The following is a 17435-nucleotide window of genomic DNA, read 5'->3' as shown; positions in this document are numbered from 1 at the left end:
GCATAAATTTTCAGTTCAAAATAAACTTGACTTTTTTCAGTCCAGACTGAGCCTAGCCTTTCGTGCAGCCTTTCCCGCCTGGAGCACCGTGAACGAACGAATCATTTGCCACAGAGTGTCTCGCGACCGAAAGCTTAGAGCAACTCTAGCAAGGATCCTACACAAGCCCCTACTCAAGAAGTAAGGACCGAGGGCAAAAAAACCATTTCAGCAGGGTCTCTACTCGGGTCCCTAGAGTAGGAAAACACCCAAATCCCCCGCTCCAGCCCCTTGTCCCACGGGTGGGTAGGGAGGCCCCTACTCGGTCATTTCTTCTGTTTGACCCGCGTGCCTTCGTTTTCCTCTCCCTCGCTCGCTTCTACCCCCAGTGCCGCTAGCCTACGACCTCCACCACGGGCTCCGGCCAGCCCCCTCTGACCTCCACAACAACGGATCTGTTGTCACCGCATGAAATTTACTTGTCGGCAGATCGATTCCACCCCCACGCGCACCCCAATAGCCCTCTACCCTCACGCATTGTTGGAGCTCGGGGTCCTCCCTCCGCTGCCGGTGACACAACGTTGCCCAGCTCAAAGCCGCTCATCGCGCAGCTGCAAGAGCGACCCGTCGTGCGGCTGTAACTTGTCGTCGAGCCCCGAGCGCTTCTGCCCCACGCACTGCCGGTCATCCCTTTGCCGTCAATAACCCGGCCTCGAGCGTTGCTTGATTCTTCCCCACGTGTTGCCGGCCTTGAGCTTCTCATCCACCACACGCGACACTAGTGCCGAGCCCCTCACAAGCCGACCCTGATTTGTCCCAAGGTAGTTGTTCTCTCTCTTTTTTTCTTCTATTTTTCAGTACCATTTGTATGTGTGGATGAAAACTTCTATTAACGAGCATATGTGAATTTGAACTGTGAACGCATGAGCTTCTGAATGTGAATGCGATTTGTCCATCAATTTTATTTGTAATGCACCTGATCTCTTTTGATATATCTTAGCAATAGACAATAGCAGTTCTGTATTATTTGTTCAGTTTTTTCCCCATCTATATGTTTAGTAGAACCATGCTACTCTGTGTCAGGCAGAAACGAGTACTCTAGTTTCCTTTGTAGCCACTGAAGTGACTGAACTGAACATCCTAACCAAAAATTATTGGTCAGTTGTTGAACGTAACTGCTAAGTTCAGTTTGGTGAGATTGAAATGAAAGTAGCCATAACTGCACTTCCAGTTTATCTCCACCATGAGCATCATTTATGTTGAGCTTAAGAGTAGTACATGCACCCATTCAATTTTGCTTACTCAATGCGTAACTTCTTCTCATCACCTGAGAAAGACAACTAGTTAACAAAATGTTTACTCCTATTGTCAATTTACCTACTATGTTTTCCTGTTGCATATACCATTGGATAATTGAGTGCTTTGTTCATTAAGTGCCTTGTCAAGTTATAATTCTTAAACTTGCTGAAACTAATGACATTTTCGGATCTGCAATTTTCAGAGAATTGTGAAGATAGTGTTCTCCGACAATGATGATCTCATAGATCAATTTTGGGAGGAAGAGGATGAATATGAGTCCGAATCTGAGTCTGACCATGATGACAATGATGACCTCATTGCAATTCTTATGCTTGCCGACATAGACCATGAGAGGCGCAAGAGGAAGCGTTGAGGTTCAGTCTCTGGATGCTAGGTAGTTCTTAGGGACATATCTAGTGGCAATTTGCGCATAGTGGCTGATTATTTCACAGATCCTCCAGTATACAATGTCAAATTCTTTCGAAGGAGGTTTAGGATGTCAAAAGACCTTTTCTTACGCATAGTGGAGGGTGTGGAGGCACACGATGACTACTTCAAGCAAAAACCAAAATGCATTAGGTCTTCTCGGTGCAGCTGCATTACAAAAGGTGTTTGGATCATTCCGCATGCTTACATATGATGTTCCAGCTGATTCAATGGATGAAGTTGTGAGGATTGCAGAGAGCACCATGGTAGAGGCTTTTCACCACTTGTGCGGGCTATGGTTGAGGTGTTTGGGGAGTAGTACTTGAGGCCACCTACTATTGAGGACATTGTAAGGTTGATGGCTATGAACACTAAGAGGGGATAGCCTGGCATGCTTGGTTACATCGACTGTATGCATTGGAGATGGAAGAATTGCCCAACGACATGGAAAGGACAATACTTAGGACATGTGGATGGGCCAACGATGATCCTTGAAGCTGTTGCATCTGAAGATTTGTGGATTTGGCATCCCTTCTTTGGTCTTCCGAGCTCTCTAAATGATATCAATGTCTTACAAAGGTCACCACTATTTCAGAGGCTAAAATCAGGGACATCACCACCCGTGAGTGCGTGATCAATGGTAACAAGTACACCATGGGATACTACCTTATAGATGGGATCTACCCTACTTGGGCAACTTTTGTGAAGAGCTATAACAATCCTCAAGGGAACAAGAGAGTACAGTTTACAAAAGCTCAAGAAGCGGTGAGAAAGGATGTGGAGAGAGCATTTGGTGTCCTTCAAGCACGATTTGCTATGGTGAGGGGTCCTACTAGATTTTGGGATAAGGACACTTTATGGTACATAATGACATCTGCTGTTATCTTGCACAACATGATCATTAAGAATGAGCGAGACGAAGAAGTGGATTACGACTATAATCAAGATGGTGGTGAAGTGCTCAGGCCAGAGGAATACCAACATCGCCATCCACTTGTAATTGAGAACTTCCTAAAGATACATCTTGAGATTGAGGACAAGGAGACTCGTGTGAAGCTTCGAGATGATCTCGTGGAACATTTGTGGGCACATCATAGCGCTAGCTAGTATGATTCATTGCAGTGTGATCCTAATTTTTTGTGCACCATGTTGCGAGATGATCCTAATTCTATATGACTATGTGTTTTTATGTTTGGAAAAAATAAATTTGAATTTCAATCGTGGTGTTTGAAATTATGAATTTAAATATGGTTCATTTGTATTCATTATAAATATTTTATTTGAAATGTTGTTGTATAAAATAAAGATTATGTGTAGAGTATGTACGAAAATAGAAGAGAAAAATAAGTAGGGGTTGAGAAGTAGAGGCCCATGAAGTTGTGTGCAAAAAGTAGACTTCAGAAAAGTAGGAAGAGTTCCTACTCAGAAAGTAGGAGTCCTGGAGTAGAGATTATTGTTGAAGTTGCTCTTAGCGTGGGCTGACGGGTAGGGCCAAATTTTGGCTCGCATGAAGCGTTGGTCATCTATGCTGGCCCTCCACTCATACGCCCGGAGTGCTTTGTGAACCAGCCAGATCAGAACCCCGCCTTGCCAAGGACTCGGGTAGTGGGCTAGCGTGCGTCGGAGATGGATTATGGCATCATTAATTAATTTACCATGTCATCGTATATGCTGAGGTGTCATTGTATTTTATGTGCACTATAAAATTTGAACTGGGATTATTCTAAGTACAGCAGACGTGCAGGCGGCACCAAGGACCGCGGCCGGCCGGCAAGGACACGGGATCGATGGAGCGGCACGGCAAGAGCGTGCGCGCGCGGGGTCAGTCGAGGTTGGAAGACCGTTGGGCCGCTCGCTCTACTCCCCAACCAACCAACTTGCCAAGCAGCAGCAGTCAGCCTCCCTCCCTGCGGGCCTCTTTACTCCGCTCGCCGCCGATGATGGCCTGCTCCCGTGCACGTGCACCCGGTCCACCATGCACCGGCTGACAATGATGCATCGCATGCTCTACCGTACTAGTTCCGTTCCAACAAAAACATCAGTCTACGGTTCAACTGCAACGGTGTTGCACGATTCGACCGACCTTTTTACCAAGGAGAATGCTAGCATTTGACCTGGATCATCAGCAGAGCAGCTTGAATTTGAACAACAAGTTCACTGTTCACAAGCTTCGCAACTTGTACACCGAGTTTTATACAACTGTACACTGCTCAGGGACGCCCATGGACCCGGTCCACACCAAGAAGTTGAGCCACATAACTCCGGTGGGTCCAACGCCCCCCACCTGCACGCGGGCCCACCCAGCCCCCGCGCCCCGCCGCGCAGCGGGATCAAATACGCCACCTCCCTCCGTCCACTCCCCCTCGCCGCCCCGTCTGTCTCCACCTCCTCTCCACACCTCCTCCTCGGCCACACCGCCACGCCTTGCCTCGCTACTGCTGCTGCTTCCACCAGCGGGAGTGGGCGGGATGAAGGTCACCGTCGTGTCCCGGAGCGGCCGGGAGGTCGTCAAGGGCGGCATCGACCTCAAGGACTCGGTACGTGCTCCCGCCGCCGGCTCTTGATTCCGGCCGGGGGTTGGGTTCCTTTGCCCTGCCTTCCTGGGGGGAGGTTTTGTTTCCTCGTTGGGGTTTAAGATCTCGCGGAAAGGTTTGAATTTTGATTGCCTTCTCGGCCCCGTTTGCAGGCCAAGGTCGCGGATCTGCAGGAGGCCATCCATGCCAGGAGTAAGTGGACTCGCTTGCTAAAATCTAACCTCTTGCTCGCGCTTTCTGCAGTTTCTGTATTCCATTTATGCGTTGCTGTGTTTCATTATGACTTGTGAGGAACAACTCTGTGTGTTCTGGAGTTATGAACGAACTTGAGCTGCTTGCTGTGTGCCAGTGTCGTTGCCAAGTAAGAATCTGTGGGCACTTCCTGCTCTAGTTGCGGCTAGTAATCTTTGCAGGGGTCACGTACAAGTACCTTTTATGCTCTTCCAATAGACCAATAGTTTAGTGCTGCTGTGTTGATTCTAGAAAATATGGGAAGGAAATGATCAAGTTAGCTGCTTTGCTAACAATTCAATCTGTAGCCTAATAGCCTTCTATTCTAGAGGCTTCATGTTACTATAAACCGCATCATTGCCTTTAAAAAAAAAATCCTGTGCGTTCAATTTGCAAACTTTTTTTTTAGCAAATTCTAAGCTTCAGTGATTGCCTGATCTGATGCCCAGTTAAGTGCAGATGCTTCTGTGAGATGGCAGGTTTATCCTGCTCTCTGTAATTTTCTGTGTTTTGGGCACAATAGTGCTTAGGGGTGACTTGGTATGCAGTTTGTGTGTTAGTCTTTCATTCCAGTCTTGCAAGGAAACAGGAAAAGTGAGGGAAGCTGTAGTGGATACATGATGCTTTGCACTAGCATTCATAGGGTTGAAGAGGCTAACTTAGCAAACAACTCGTTCAATACTATGCTGCAGCCATACCCAGCTTGTGATTCAATCCACACGACCACATGTCAACAACTCTAGTTAACCTTGGATCTTTTTAAATGCTTGCTCTCCTTAGTTGCCCAGTTTGGTATGGATTCTTTTTGGGATTTTGGTTCTACAGGTCGTTAGGATCTGTTTAGGTAGGAGGGAGTTGGCCATCAGCATCAACTCACAACCTTTGGCTTTTATTTTTCTTCTCTAAAAAATTGCACACACTTTTGTAACTCGTGAGCTGTGGAAAAAGAAATCTTAAGGGACAAATTAGATGGGAAGAAGTGTAGCTGAGCAGTATTGTTGAAGTTGGTTTTGGGACATGTTCTTGGGTTTTCAACTGTATTTGGAAATAGCTTCCGTACTGCATTCTATCAACGTTCATAATGTTCAGCACTGTTTAATTCAAAGTATGTAAGCATAGCTGTTTATGTCAAAAACACATTTAATAGGAAAAGTATGTACTCTGCAGTTTGCACAAATGCTCTCCTTAATATGGTTGTTCCTCTGGGGTTAATGTAACCTTCTTGCTATTGGTTGACAGAACCAGAAAGTATTTTTAAGATCTACATTCCTTCTTTATACGTTGTTTTCTGTTTTTTCAAGCCCAAGTGCTGTCAGGATTATAATTTCTGTATGTTAAATTGTTAACCTTCTGGAGCATTGTCGATGAGCATAGCCATGTTTACTTCTTGAAATATCACATCTTAGCCTCACATGTGATAAAAGTTTAAGATGCATCTTGTGCCCTTATGGTTTTATTGTCACATTTATAGGCACCGCCTTCTCAGTTGTACACTCTGCATAGTGTAGTAGATCTGCATGTTAGTCTATTTACTTACCATAATATTATCCTGAGGTGGTGTGCACAAGCACTTATTGTTCATGTTGGACCACTAAAGAAGGTTTCCTGGCATGCACCATGTGGTTGGGTGAGACTAGAGTATATCATCATGTGTGGTTATGCAGTGCAGTTTAAATGCTTCAAATGCTACTAACATGGATTGCTGAGCTGCAATATGGCAACTTGCAGTGGTGTGATTATATGCCCTCAACTTTTAAACCTGAATCATAGGGCTAATTTACTTCCAGATTTGGTTGAATGTGTCGGAATAACAAACACTTCCTAAACTGGCATGCAAATTTGCAGCTTGTATACATATTCTAAAGTAGCTTCATGATGCTCTACCAAAGGTATATGAACCAGAAAAGGTGACTGAGAAGGGAGAACTGGTATCTTTCTAAGTGGGTCTAGTAATCATTACAAGATCTCTAAAATTAGGAGTCAGGTTACTGCAAAGCTAAGTGTAGTTTGTTTTATTGGATGCAACCGGATACTGTTTTAACTTCAAGCTTGTACCACTCATTGGTAATATTGAGAATAATGTTATAGTTTGCATCTACTAAAATGTTCTGTGTCAATCTGGTTGGATGAAAGTATGAAACTGTGTCTGGGTTGGATGAAAATATTTGATCATGTATTAGTCTCGTTTTGCTGTCTCCTGGCACACATTCCTCCTAATGTACAGTTTTTCTCTTTATGATGTACGGTTTGCTAACTGCTTGTCTCTGCACAATGCAGCTAAGAAGTATTATCCTGCTAGACAGCGGCTCACCCTCCCTCTTCAACCTGGAAAAGGTGGAAAGCCAGTTGTCCTCAATCCAAAAGCCAGCCTATCAGAATACTGTGAGAAGGGTTCCGGGTCACTGACTGTAGTCTTCAAAGATTTAGGCCCACAAGTCTACTACAGCACACTCTTCTTCTTTGAGTACTTGGGTCCTCTTATCATCTACCCCATGTTCTATTATCTGCCTGTCTACAAATTCTTTGGGTACGAGGGGGAACGGGTCATCCACCCTGTCCAGACCTATGCCATGTACTACTGGTGCTTCCACTACTTCAAGAGGATCATGGAGACATTCTTCGTGCACCGTTTCAGCCACGCGACATCACCTCTGTCAAACGTCTTCAGGAACTGTGCCTACTACTGGACTTTCGGCGCTTACATCGCTTACTACTGCAACCACCCGCTCTACACCCCAGTGAGTGAACTGCAGATGAAGATTGGGTTTGGCTTCGGGATCATCTGCCAGATTGCAAACTTCTACTGCCACATCCTGCTGAGGAACCTCAGAAGCCCAAGTGGTAGCGGTGGTTACCAGATCCCTCGTGGTTTCTTGTTCAACATTGTGACCTGCGCCAACTACACCACCGAGATCTACCAGTGGGTTGGGTTCAACATTGCTACTCAGACTGTAGCAGGCTACATCTTCCTCGTGGTGGCTGCAAGCATCATGACCAACTGGGCGCTAGGCAAGCACAGCCGCTTGAAGAAGGCAAGTTGTGCTTCCCCTGATATAGCTTTACTGACCAATTACCACGCATGTTTCATATCTTTACTGACAATGCTTCTTCTGCAGCTGTTTGATGGCAAGGACGGGAGGCCGAAGTATCCTCGCCGCTGGGTGATTCTCCCTCCATTCCTGTGAAGAGGTGATGATTGCGATTGCTGCTGGCCTGTCACGAATGCAATACCTTCTGCGTTCCAGTGTTCAGAAGAAGTTCCAAGTCATGAATACCATGCAAACATTTGTACTAAATCACGCCTTGTACCAGTGGAACTTCGATTCCGGAGTCTGAAATTTCTAATCCGAAAGATGGATGCTAAATTTTTCTTCGATATTCTGTCACAATGTCATGTGTTCCTGTCGTAATAGTAATACATTGGAAGGTTCATCTGATGTTAGCTTCTTTTCGCCCCCATTTGTCCAAGCAGAAGTAAATGCAAACATAACTTCATTTTGATGCTTGCCATTGCTGTCCTATGATCCTGCATATCTCATCTGAAACTTGCATATCCTGATGCTTGACATTGTTGCCGTCAATTTGATTGCACGGCATACAGGGCAGCTTCATGGCGAATGATTTCTTGCTGATTTTTGCGGTTCCGGTGATGTTGGATTCCTAGATGGCACAGCTATCATGTTGAGTACCAACGACATCTACTTTTGAGCTTGCCATCCTCGTCACCAAGACCAAGCACATAGAATTCTTTCGCAACTGCACATGTGGACGTTCTGCAGGCCCCATTTTGTTTTGCTTCAAGTATGGGCCTCCATGTCCATGGGGTCAATTACTACCAGATCTCACCATGATGAATGAATTGTGTGTCACACAGCTCTCTTTTCAAGGAAAAAATGTTTATTTTTGTGACATTAAGCATTATTTTACGACATTGTTTTGGTACAGATCAATATTAGAATTATATTATGTTCTATGAAGGAATCCCCTATCCCCATACAAACGAATTGCGTAAGACCTAAGACGTTTGGTGGCAGTACACCAATTAGACCGGAAACTTTCTTGCTGACCATCACTTTCGTTCACGGCGTGCTCCCTTGTAGCCGGTCTCTTGCGACCACTGACCCGTACTGCTTGTATTGTCAGCTACGGCTGCAAAGCGACAAGGTAGGAGAGCAGTGACCAGTCAATTGCAGTGTCGTCTCTAACGGCAGCCTTTCAGCTCCGACATCTGTACTGGAAGTTTTCCATGCTCCATTTGACGCTTCAGGTCATCTCAAAGAATCCACAGCCACAAGATCTTAGGATTTTTTTTCTTTTCTTATTTTTTGTTTTTCTTTAGGTTATCGGATGATGAAGGATCGTCGGAGTTTGACCGGGTTGACCGGTTGATCCGGTCATTTGCTTCTGAAACTTCTTTGTGATCGGTACACTGAAAAGTTCAGCTTGAGCAAGATATGACCCTAGAATGTCTGTAGCGATTCCAAGGTTGACTTTATCACATTATATTTCCGTTATGCTCCATCACTGGTAGTAGCAGTCGGAGCCCAAAAGATGCTCAAGCATCAGCATGCCCATCACAAGTAGTCATGGGTAAGTGAGAACTCTTTATGACATCACTAGCTGTGGCAGCGATCTCGAAGCTGACTTCACACGAGAATTTCACATGAGAATTGAGAGTTAGACACATACTTGGTTCACGCCTTTCATGGTCGATGGGAGTTCAGTTGTTGTGCAAAAAGGACTGAAGCTTTCTCATCCGTTTCACAAAACACAAGTAGGGATTCCACAAGAATTTTTGGATGATTTCACTAGAAGTTGGTTGATGAAGGTACCTTGTTTTTTATTTTTTGCGAGGTAATCGTACCTTGATTTCATGTTAACCCTGTTTTATTTTTTATTTTTGCAAGGTAATTGTACCTTAATGCCAAGTTGCAAATTGACACATTTTAGAGAGCCCGGAATATAATGCAATTTATATGGAGGAAGCAAGGGATATTGAAAAGGTCAGCACAAGACCGCCCAACTTTATCCTTTCCTACCATTTTCTTTTATTTCTTTTATTTCATGATGAAGACCTACCTTTGACACTCCAATGATAGCTTCGCAGCCAATAAGAATCAGCCAAAAATCATGCCAAGTCTGATTGGCACTGCTGCAGGCATTGACTAGGTATTTTTACCCTTCACTTGTTCTTCTGAAATCATTACTCGCTGATTTTTTAATTGGGAAAAAAATCTCTTGGGAGGGGTCAAATTCACACAGACATTTTCCTCTGGCCCACCACGATGCCAACGAGTAGTACGCACGGTGAAGTCTACGAAAAGGGGTCTGAATTCAAGGAGGAACATGAGGCTTTGGAACACAAAAGCAAATGGTTTTATCACTCCAAAAGCCAGGCAATAAAGCCCGTTTGGCTGGACGACAACGCGGTTCTATGTACTTTCACCATACCTTGCCTTGCTTTATGCGTTTGTTGGTGTCCTTAGTTTGCTCGCTATGCAGTTGACAATGATAGCCACCATCCCATATATCATCGTCTTTTGGATTTAGTTCTCAGGACAAGCTTAAGTTTAATCACCTAAGCTAAGATGATGCTAGAGCAAATAGATACAGAAAGAGACAAATTTCAATCATAGACCCTCATGAGTTCGTGTTTAAAAAGAAGAATTCGTGAGTTCAGATTAATTTCTATTATAACTTGTTAGATAATTTTAAAAGAAACTATATAAAGTTATTTCCTTTCGATTTCTATGCATAATTCATGCACATATACGTGAACAAGCCGGAACATATGCTGACATGCAGTTTAGTGACCTTAAGATGATGCTATTATTCAAGGGATTGAAAATAACCTCTTTCATGGGGATAAAAGAACACTTCTTATATTAGATCCTGATCAGACGGTGGGTTCTCTTTCTTCTTCATCTAGCTCGTCCGCTGTGTCTTCTTCTCCCCCCGCCATTGCCTCCTACCTTCAGCGGTACACCACAATCGTCACCATCCACGGAGCAAAGGCCTCTCCACTTGCCGCCCCTAGCACCACATGTGCAAGGCTCCTATACCCTCACCTCACCGTTGGAAACGCTCTCTACAACCCTGTCAGTGTTTAAATTCAGCAAGGGTTGCTCAAGGTAGTGTTTTGGTTAACTCGAAGGTAAACACAGATACACGATTTAGACAGGTTCGAGCCGCTAGATTGCGTAATACTCTACGTCATGTGTGTTGGTTGGATTGAATTGCTTTAGAGGGGGTCCCCGCTTCATCTTATATTGCTGAGAGTAGGGTTACAAGTCGGTTGGTTACAATTACAACGAGGATTTTACTAATCCTCGACTAGTTTCTGTCTTTCCATGTAGGCTACGTCATCCTGCGCCATGATATTCATGTCAAATGCGTTTCGGTATCTAATCTCATATTTAAGGTTGTCAAATATTCTGGTGGATCCATAGACGAGTAAGACACACCGCCACTATTCCTAATCACGATCTTCTTCCCACGGCTGATTTATAAAAATCATTCATACGATGATATACGATGTCAAATCACCATACGATATCAAATCACCATTAACGTACAAAGATCAAACCGAAAAGAATCCATATTTTCACCGCCGAATTTGTCACAATTATTCTAGGATTAACCTATATAACAGAAACAACAACAAAATAAACTAATCCTCGTAAAAAGAAATAAAAACCTAACTGTCCAAGCGGCGGAAGTTTTCAACTACCAACACCCGCCATCCAGGCATCCGGGCAGGGGCCGCCACGGACCAGAATTTAACGGAAACCCCCCTTTCATTTCCTCTTCCTCGCTTCCCGGATCCATCCGTTTCTTTCCATACTCAATTCATTCCCGTTTCGTTCCTCACCAACTCCTCCCTCCTTCCAGAATCCAGAGTCTCCGATCCTCGGTTCAAAACCTACCAGATTTGAGTCTGCAGGCGGCGCCGTCGTCGTATGAACCCAAGGTCAGTTTCGGAGGAGAAAAAGCGAATCTTTGGGCCCTTTTTTGCTGCGTGTTTCGCGAATTCTGGGTGGCTGGGTTCCATGGCGGCGCTGCTTTGCGTGCGCGTTTAATCTGTTCGTGGAAAGGCGTCCATACGTTTCTGCTGGTTTCATCGACCAACAGGAGTCGGAGTGCTGCGAACGCTGTCAGCTCACGAGTCTGGAGGTGATTTTGTTTTTCCATCCGTGTTCTTCAGGACGCGTTTTTATTCATCCGTGCTTTGGTTGCGTTTCGTTCCGCGCTGATTTTGCTGGGAAGAGAAGAGATGCCTTTTCTCTTCGTCGTTTTTGTTTGGATCGTAGAGAGCATGTTTAGAGATGTCACGTTTAGGCACTGCCGACTGAAATTTGTTTAGTGCTTTTCATTTCTGTTTGTATGCCCATCAGGATTATTCCCTGCTGCTTATGAATTATGATTGTTTTCGAGTCCTAAGCCTGACGGGTCAGTAACCACTAATTCATAAATCTTGTCACGTTTTTTGGATCCTGTTGGAGACATGGGGCTGAAAGGTGATTTATTTTTATTTTTTTTACCTTTTCATGGTTCGAGGTACATGTGGATTGTAGAGTCATGTATTTGCTCCTCTGAAGTATTTTCTCGCTCTTGGAAAGCATTGAGAAATCATCCTGGTGCCTTTTTTTTCTCCCCCTTGAACTTGTTGAAGATGGATTTCTGGCACTTCATGATTTGATTGATTGATGAAGTGGTGATTATATTAGGCTATTAGCCAGTACAGTTACAAAAGGTTGCCCTTTAATTCACAGCGGGAAATTTCCCTTAGAAGTTGAAAGAAATTATGTAGCTTAGCACTGTTTCAATGGACTTAGTTCTTTATTAGAAGGGTTGTGATGCTATAGTATAGGTTCACATTTCTGCTTTGCTTTCTTTTGCCCCTCAATTTTCAATTGTTAGTAATGTTTAGGTAGACATTTTTATTGTTAACTCATGAGAAATTTACCCACTTCCGTTTGTTGTTTCTTGTGCGTGTTAATTTTCCCCTTTTTGTTGTACTGAGGATGTTTGTCCATGAATTGTATACTGTTAAAAAAGGACTTACAATCACTATTTTCTTCTTTATCTCGGTGGCATATACCTTTCATTCCTCTATAATCACCTAGTTATTCATTAGCAATGGAGACGCTAATCTGAGTATTCATTAGCAAGGGATACACTAACTAACACGGATATGGAAAGATATCTTATATTTGGTCTGTCTTAATAAATGCCTCCATTGCAGTTGGTGGATTTCTGCCTGCGTGTTTCTGGGAAGAGGAGTGTTGCGTCAGCATCTTTCGTTCATTAGTCTAGGAAAAGGTCGAAAAGCCCTGTTAAGATGGCTTTTTTTGCACGTTCATAGATTATGGTGCAAATGATTTTTTTTATGCTACTTTGTGCATTTTGTCAGCATTATTATCTTACTTTAGCTTGTTAATATTGTGGGTTTGGTACTTTGGTTGGAGACCATCTTTTCCTGTATTAAATTTGTCTGGTGCATATACGCCTTTCAATATGGTCTGGAGGCAATGATTTATTCAGGTTGGAAAGGCATTAGGTGTGTTATCTGCGAGGTTGTTAATCAGCGGACAGTCTGTTCATGACAGGTGGGCAAGTTGAGCAAAGCTGAAGGCCTGTCCCTTATTTTGCAAGGGTGGTGCTCATAAGGAACCACCCCTCTTCTTTGCTGGCGAGCAAACACCAAATGGCCCAGCTGTTGCACCACCAGGATTCCGCGTTCTATGGCAAGGAATTACATGGGTGCCGATGGGGCATTCTTCAGTTCTTTGGATTTCGGGGTCGCCTGCGGTCCATGAAGATGCTAGCTGACAAGAAACATGGTCAGCGGAAAAGCAGTGGTGGTAAGTTCTCGAGTCCTTCATTGTTTGATACTTGTGAAATGGACTTGGATATTAGCATAAGGTAGTGGAGTGCAATTGAGAATTCATATATTGGAAGCTGTTTATGTTTGATCATCAAGACAACCTGTACAGATAATGATGCAATGTAAATATAACTGGTTACTATTTCGCTTTTTCAGTGCTGGTATTTATTTGTCATTATGTGGACTTAACCAAAACTGTACTTTGAATTCGTGTGAACAAATAATAATTATAGAAATTATGCTCATCAATGTAGGAGGTAGACGCCGAAGCTGCTATGCGCCATTGAAAAACGAAGACAGTGGCACCATGGATGATGAGAAAAATACTGAAGTATGTCGAATAACCCATCCTTACTTTAAAATCGTGTTTTCCTTGAATAATACTTATTTTTATTTTTCTATGATCTCCTGGTCTGTCATCAATAAACCATCTTCACTTCCTATTTGCTGCTTGATGGTTAAGCACTTAAAAATGCATTGCCGCGCCCTCCGTTTTTTCCCTTTTAGTTCAAATGAGTACTATTTTTTCTGAAACTGTCTGCTTACTATTTCTACGCATTTATTGCGGAGCTGTAAGGTTGGCATTAGTATACACATATATTCTTTGGATACATGCATGTAGTGTTTAATACAAGCAGTATATAGAAGTGCCTTCTAAAACTACACAGTCCTAAACAGACAACTGAACCATTTGAAGTTTAACTTAATTTATTCCTTTCATTTCTATTCCAGATTAGAAAAAAACAGAAGGCCTCAAAAAAGAATTCTGGTAAAGCTAGTTTGAGGTCCTTTATTCTAAAGAAATTATATGGAAAGGAAGGTCAGAAAGAAAAGATGCTTCCTGTTGCACCAAAGCTATTGCGCACCATTTCGATACACTATTTGGAAAGCAACGAATATGTTATTGATGGTGAATCCGCTTCCAGTGGTGATGGCTCTTCACATAGTACTAAATTGTCACTACAAAATGCTACCGACACAAACTTGCGCCATTCTACATCTAGCATCCCAGATGGTTGTGTTAGTGATTTAAGTTCTTCACTGCTCCTAAAAAGAGATGACAGTCGTGTGAAGCGAAAGAGCCACCGTAGCATTTCAATGGATGGAGTTCTTCATAAGGTCCCTTATGGAAAGAAGGTGTGCGGAGATATAATCAGTGAAGGTCTCCCCCGATCAGCCTCTGCCACGTATGATAGGGATGGTCTGAAACCTTATATTGGTACTGCTGCAAAGAGGCATGTAAATCAAGGTTTTCGGCGTTCACGTTCACTCAATGAATCTTTGGAAGATTACTCTCGTTTACTTGATGCCATTTCAAGTAGTGAATCCAAAAGAATACTGACTAGCTCTAAGTCTACTCGGGATCATTCTCTGGACGCCCCTGGTGTCATGACTTCATTGCAAAGAGCTTCTGAAGTTGAACTCAGATCACAAGGTTTGGGTAGACTAGATGAAAATCCTGTAACTGCAGAAGATGCCTTGGCACCGCATGTTCAAGAGAAAACTGATGCTGATGGAGATGCTGAAGTTACTATGGATGACAGTTCTGGTGATGTAGTTGCTGGTGACCCTGAAAAACCTGCTTTTCTTGAAGAACACATGAATGAGGAAAAGGGTGATGTTGCTGTTTCAGCTCAAGAAGATTCTTATATTGTTCCTTCACCTTCAGAAGTCGTTGATACTTCAGAAGAACAGGCAGCAACCTGTGATAATAATGATCAGGTTCCCTCATCAGCTGAATTTGAGTTGTGTGCTGCCCATTCAATGTCAGAAGAAGTTGGCATCCTAGAAGAGCATGTAGAAACCTGTCATGATGCTCAGATCCACTCTTCAGTACAAGCAGATTCATGCACTACTCTTCTTTCAGAGTACACCAACATTGCAGAAGAACAAACACCAACTTCTCAAGACAACCAAATGCACGCGTTCCAGATTCAAAAATCAATAAAAGGTACTTCTTGTGTTCCTGATCCCAGTCACGAATTCGAAGCTGACATAAGTCTAAGTTGCAAGCAAGAATCTGAAAGTCCAATATCTGTTCTTGACGTGGCCTTCTCAGATGATCCTGCTAGTCCGATGAAATATACACTGCTGGATGGTGAGATTTATATTTAGTATTCAGAAACATAATCATGGCCCAGTTATTAAACTAGTGTAAAAAATCACCAGTGACAGTAACACTTCTAGATCTTGAATTTACTTTTGCGCTACTCTTGTTGCAAGCACTAGTTACAATTCTTTTATTTACATTTTCTTTGTTTTTGCCTCTTGCAGATACATCACTGAAGCCAAGAATTCTCCATTTAAATGATGCTGATGTTTCAGTTGACACTGATATTGTGCAAGAAAGTGACTTTGGCAACCTGAATGGCTTCGAAGTAGATCCAATCCACGAAGCAGAGTTCAACTATGTGAAGGATATATTCAAGAAGTCGAGCTTCAGCAATGAAATACTACTTGATGAATGGTACGCACAGAATATCGGAGCTCTCCAAGAAGAGGATTGCCAACACTACGAAGCTGCTGCAGCAGTATGTGACTTCACTGATATATCTACTGATCAGTTGCTTCTGTTTGATTTGACAAACGAAGCGTTGCTCGACATCTACAAGAAATATTCTGTTTCCAAGTCCAGATTCTCCTGGTTCTCATCTTCCGGTAGACCAAAACCCGTGGGACACCGTGGCCTCAAGGAGTTGTGGTCTAGAGTGAGCTGTCGTCTAGATGAACGACCATGGTCAAGCATCGAAGTCGACAGTATTTTGTCGAAGGACCTAGCAAAGAGCGACCACTGGATGAATTTTGAGAAAGATGCTGATAATATGGGGAACAAGGTGGCAGACTTTGTGTTTGACAAGCTTCTGACAGAGCTCGTTCTTCAGCTTGCAGAGTTTTGAGTCTAGCTAGTTATTTTTTGTCCCGTTACATTTTTTGGGGGGTTAGGAATTCTATATTGAGCAAAGGCTTGGAATCATTCTGATGTACATACTACAGATTCTTTTTGCATCGGTGGAGGAAAACATAATCTGGGGATTGGGGAGTACTGTTGTTAGGTGTTAGGAATTCAATTCATGTGCTAGAAAGTTTTGCATGCTGGTTACTATAAATGAATGGAGGAAATGTTCTTAAGTACTATTTGTATGTATAATCTTGATAAATATGATTATTTGTCACCTTGTCAGGTAGGCAAAGGCAGAAAGAAATGGCAGTTCGTGAATCGGTTCTAAAAAAAAAAGCGCTTACAAAGCTCTACTCTGCTCAAACCACTGGTGATTTTGTGGCTGCATATTGCTGAGTTTGCTTCCACTGATCGGATCCATTCTCCTGAGATCGTCTGATACTCTGATGCCATGAACGTGACGCCAAAGAGACTTGAGCCATGTGGGCTTTTCTGGGCTGATATACTGAGCCGGTCCATGACGATGGTTCAAACTTCAAAGCCTGATGGGCCCTAGTCATCAGACTGCGATTGTTCCTGCTCGGGGCGGGGTGCTCCTGGATTAGGCCCAGATAATAAGCTTGGAGATCCCAAAGGTAAAAACCCCGATGCTCTAGCTTTTCTTTTTCTTTTCTTTTTTTTTTAAAAAAGGCGTTGTGGTAGTGGTGTACACATACCGCTGGTTTTGCTGCAGTAAGTCTGTGTATGTAGTTGGGTGACTCACCGTACATTTGTACGTGGTATGATCTGAGACCTTGTTTAGTTGTCAAAGTTTGGAGGTGCCAAATTACTGTTACAGCACTGTAGCACACTGCAGCGTTTCGTTTGTATTTGTATTATCCAAACATTGACTAATTAGGCTTAAAAGATTTGTCTCGCAAAGTACAACAAAATTATGCAATTAGCTTTTAATTTCGTCTACATTTAGTACTTCATGCATGTATCGCAAGTTTGATGTGATGAGGAATTTTTTTTTTTGCATAGTGCTAAAGTTGGGAGCGGGTGTGAAAAACAAGGCTGAAGCGAAGACAAGCATCCCGGGAGGTCTACCTCTCTGATGAAGTCTGAGCACTTGGCCAGTCTGAACTCGAAACCTGTTTGACAAACGAGTCCTTTCCGTATCTCGAACTTTCTTCAGTTA

The 17435-nt window shown here is 43.2% G+C and overlaps 3 protein-coding genes across 5 annotated transcripts; all 3 read left to right on the top strand.

The window, feature by feature from the left end:
* The first annotated feature begins 1823 nt into the window (after positions 1-1823).
* On the top strand, positions 1824-2811 carry LOC111257310. Its single transcript, XM_022826628.1, has 2 exons — positions 1824-1970; positions 2284-2811. Exons 1-2 carry the CDS (start codon positions 1824-1826, stop codon positions 2809-2811), a joined length of 675 nt encoding a protein of 224 aa, XP_022682363.1.
* Positions 2812-4050: 1239 nt separating this feature from the next.
* Positions 4051-7968, top strand: LOC101781761 (very-long-chain enoyl-CoA reductase). Its single transcript, XM_004968157.3, has 4 exons — positions 4051-4241; positions 4391-4430; positions 6747-7501; positions 7586-7968. The coding sequence occupies exons 1-4, from the start codon at positions 4173-4175 to the stop codon at positions 7652-7654; spliced, it is 933 nt and encodes a 310-aa protein (XP_004968214.1). The 5' UTR covers positions 4051-4172; the 3' UTR covers positions 7655-7968.
* Positions 7969-11210: 3242 nt separating this feature from the next.
* Positions 11211-16573, top strand: LOC101780826. 3 transcript variants are annotated; one of them, XM_022827124.1, is made up of 5 exons: positions 11211-11439; positions 13079-13333; positions 13611-13687; positions 14089-15307; positions 15631-16573. In XM_022827124.1, exons 2-5 carry the CDS (start codon positions 13177-13179, stop codon positions 16251-16253), a joined length of 2076 nt encoding a protein of 691 aa, XP_022682859.1. In that variant the 5' UTR covers positions 11211-11439; positions 13079-13176; the 3' UTR covers positions 16254-16573. The 3 variants fall into 3 exon arrangements, with proteins under 3 accessions (XP_022682859.1, XP_004968211.1, XP_004968210.1); XM_004968154.2 differs by having other exon boundaries at positions 14089-15454; XM_004968153.2 differs by having other exon boundaries at positions 11211-11642; positions 14089-15454.
* Positions 16574-17435: the final 862 nt, after the last annotated feature.

This window comes from Setaria italica, chromosome V (assembly GCF_000263155.2).
Source record: "Setaria italica strain Yugu1 chromosome V, Setaria_italica_v2.0, whole genome shotgun sequence".
Taxonomy (NCBI): Eukaryota; Viridiplantae; Streptophyta; class Magnoliopsida; order Poales; family Poaceae; genus Setaria; species Setaria italica.
Note: the sequence above shows the minus strand (reverse complement) of the source record. Positions and strands in the feature narration are given on the sequence as shown.

Excerpts from the sequence above, each read along its gene's own strand:
- LOC111257310 (XM_022826628.1), top strand. The coding sequence starts at position 1,824 with ATGACTACTTCAAGCAAAAACCAAAATGCATTAGGTCTTCTCGGTGCA. Across the intron at positions 1,971-2,283 it reads GGATTGCAGAGAGCACCATG|GTCACCACTATTTCAGAGGC; the intron begins GTAGAGGCTTTT and ends TGTCTTACAAAG.
- LOC101781761 (XM_004968157.3), top strand. The coding sequence starts at position 4,173 with ATGAAGGTCACCGTCGTGTCCCGGAGCGGCCGGGAGGTCGTCAAGGGC. Across the intron at positions 4,431-6,746 it reads GGAGGCCATCCATGCCAGGA|CTAAGAAGTATTATCCTGCT; the intron begins GTAAGTGGACTC and ends TGCACAATGCAG. Across the intron at positions 7,502-7,585 it reads AGCACAGCCGCTTGAAGAAG|CTGTTTGATGGCAAGGACGG; the intron begins GCAAGTTGTGCT and ends CTTCTTCTGCAG.
- LOC101780826 (XM_004968154.2), top strand. The coding sequence starts at position 13,177 with ATGGCCCAGCTGTTGCACCACCAGGATTCCGCGTTCTATGGCAAGGAA. Across the intron at positions 13,688-14,088 it reads ATGATGAGAAAAATACTGAA|ATTAGAAAAAAACAGAAGGC; the intron begins GTATGTCGAATA and ends TTTCTATTCCAG. Across the intron at positions 15,455-15,630 it reads GAAATATACACTGCTGGATG|ATACATCACTGAAGCCAAGA; the intron begins GTGAGATTTATA and ends TGCCTCTTGCAG.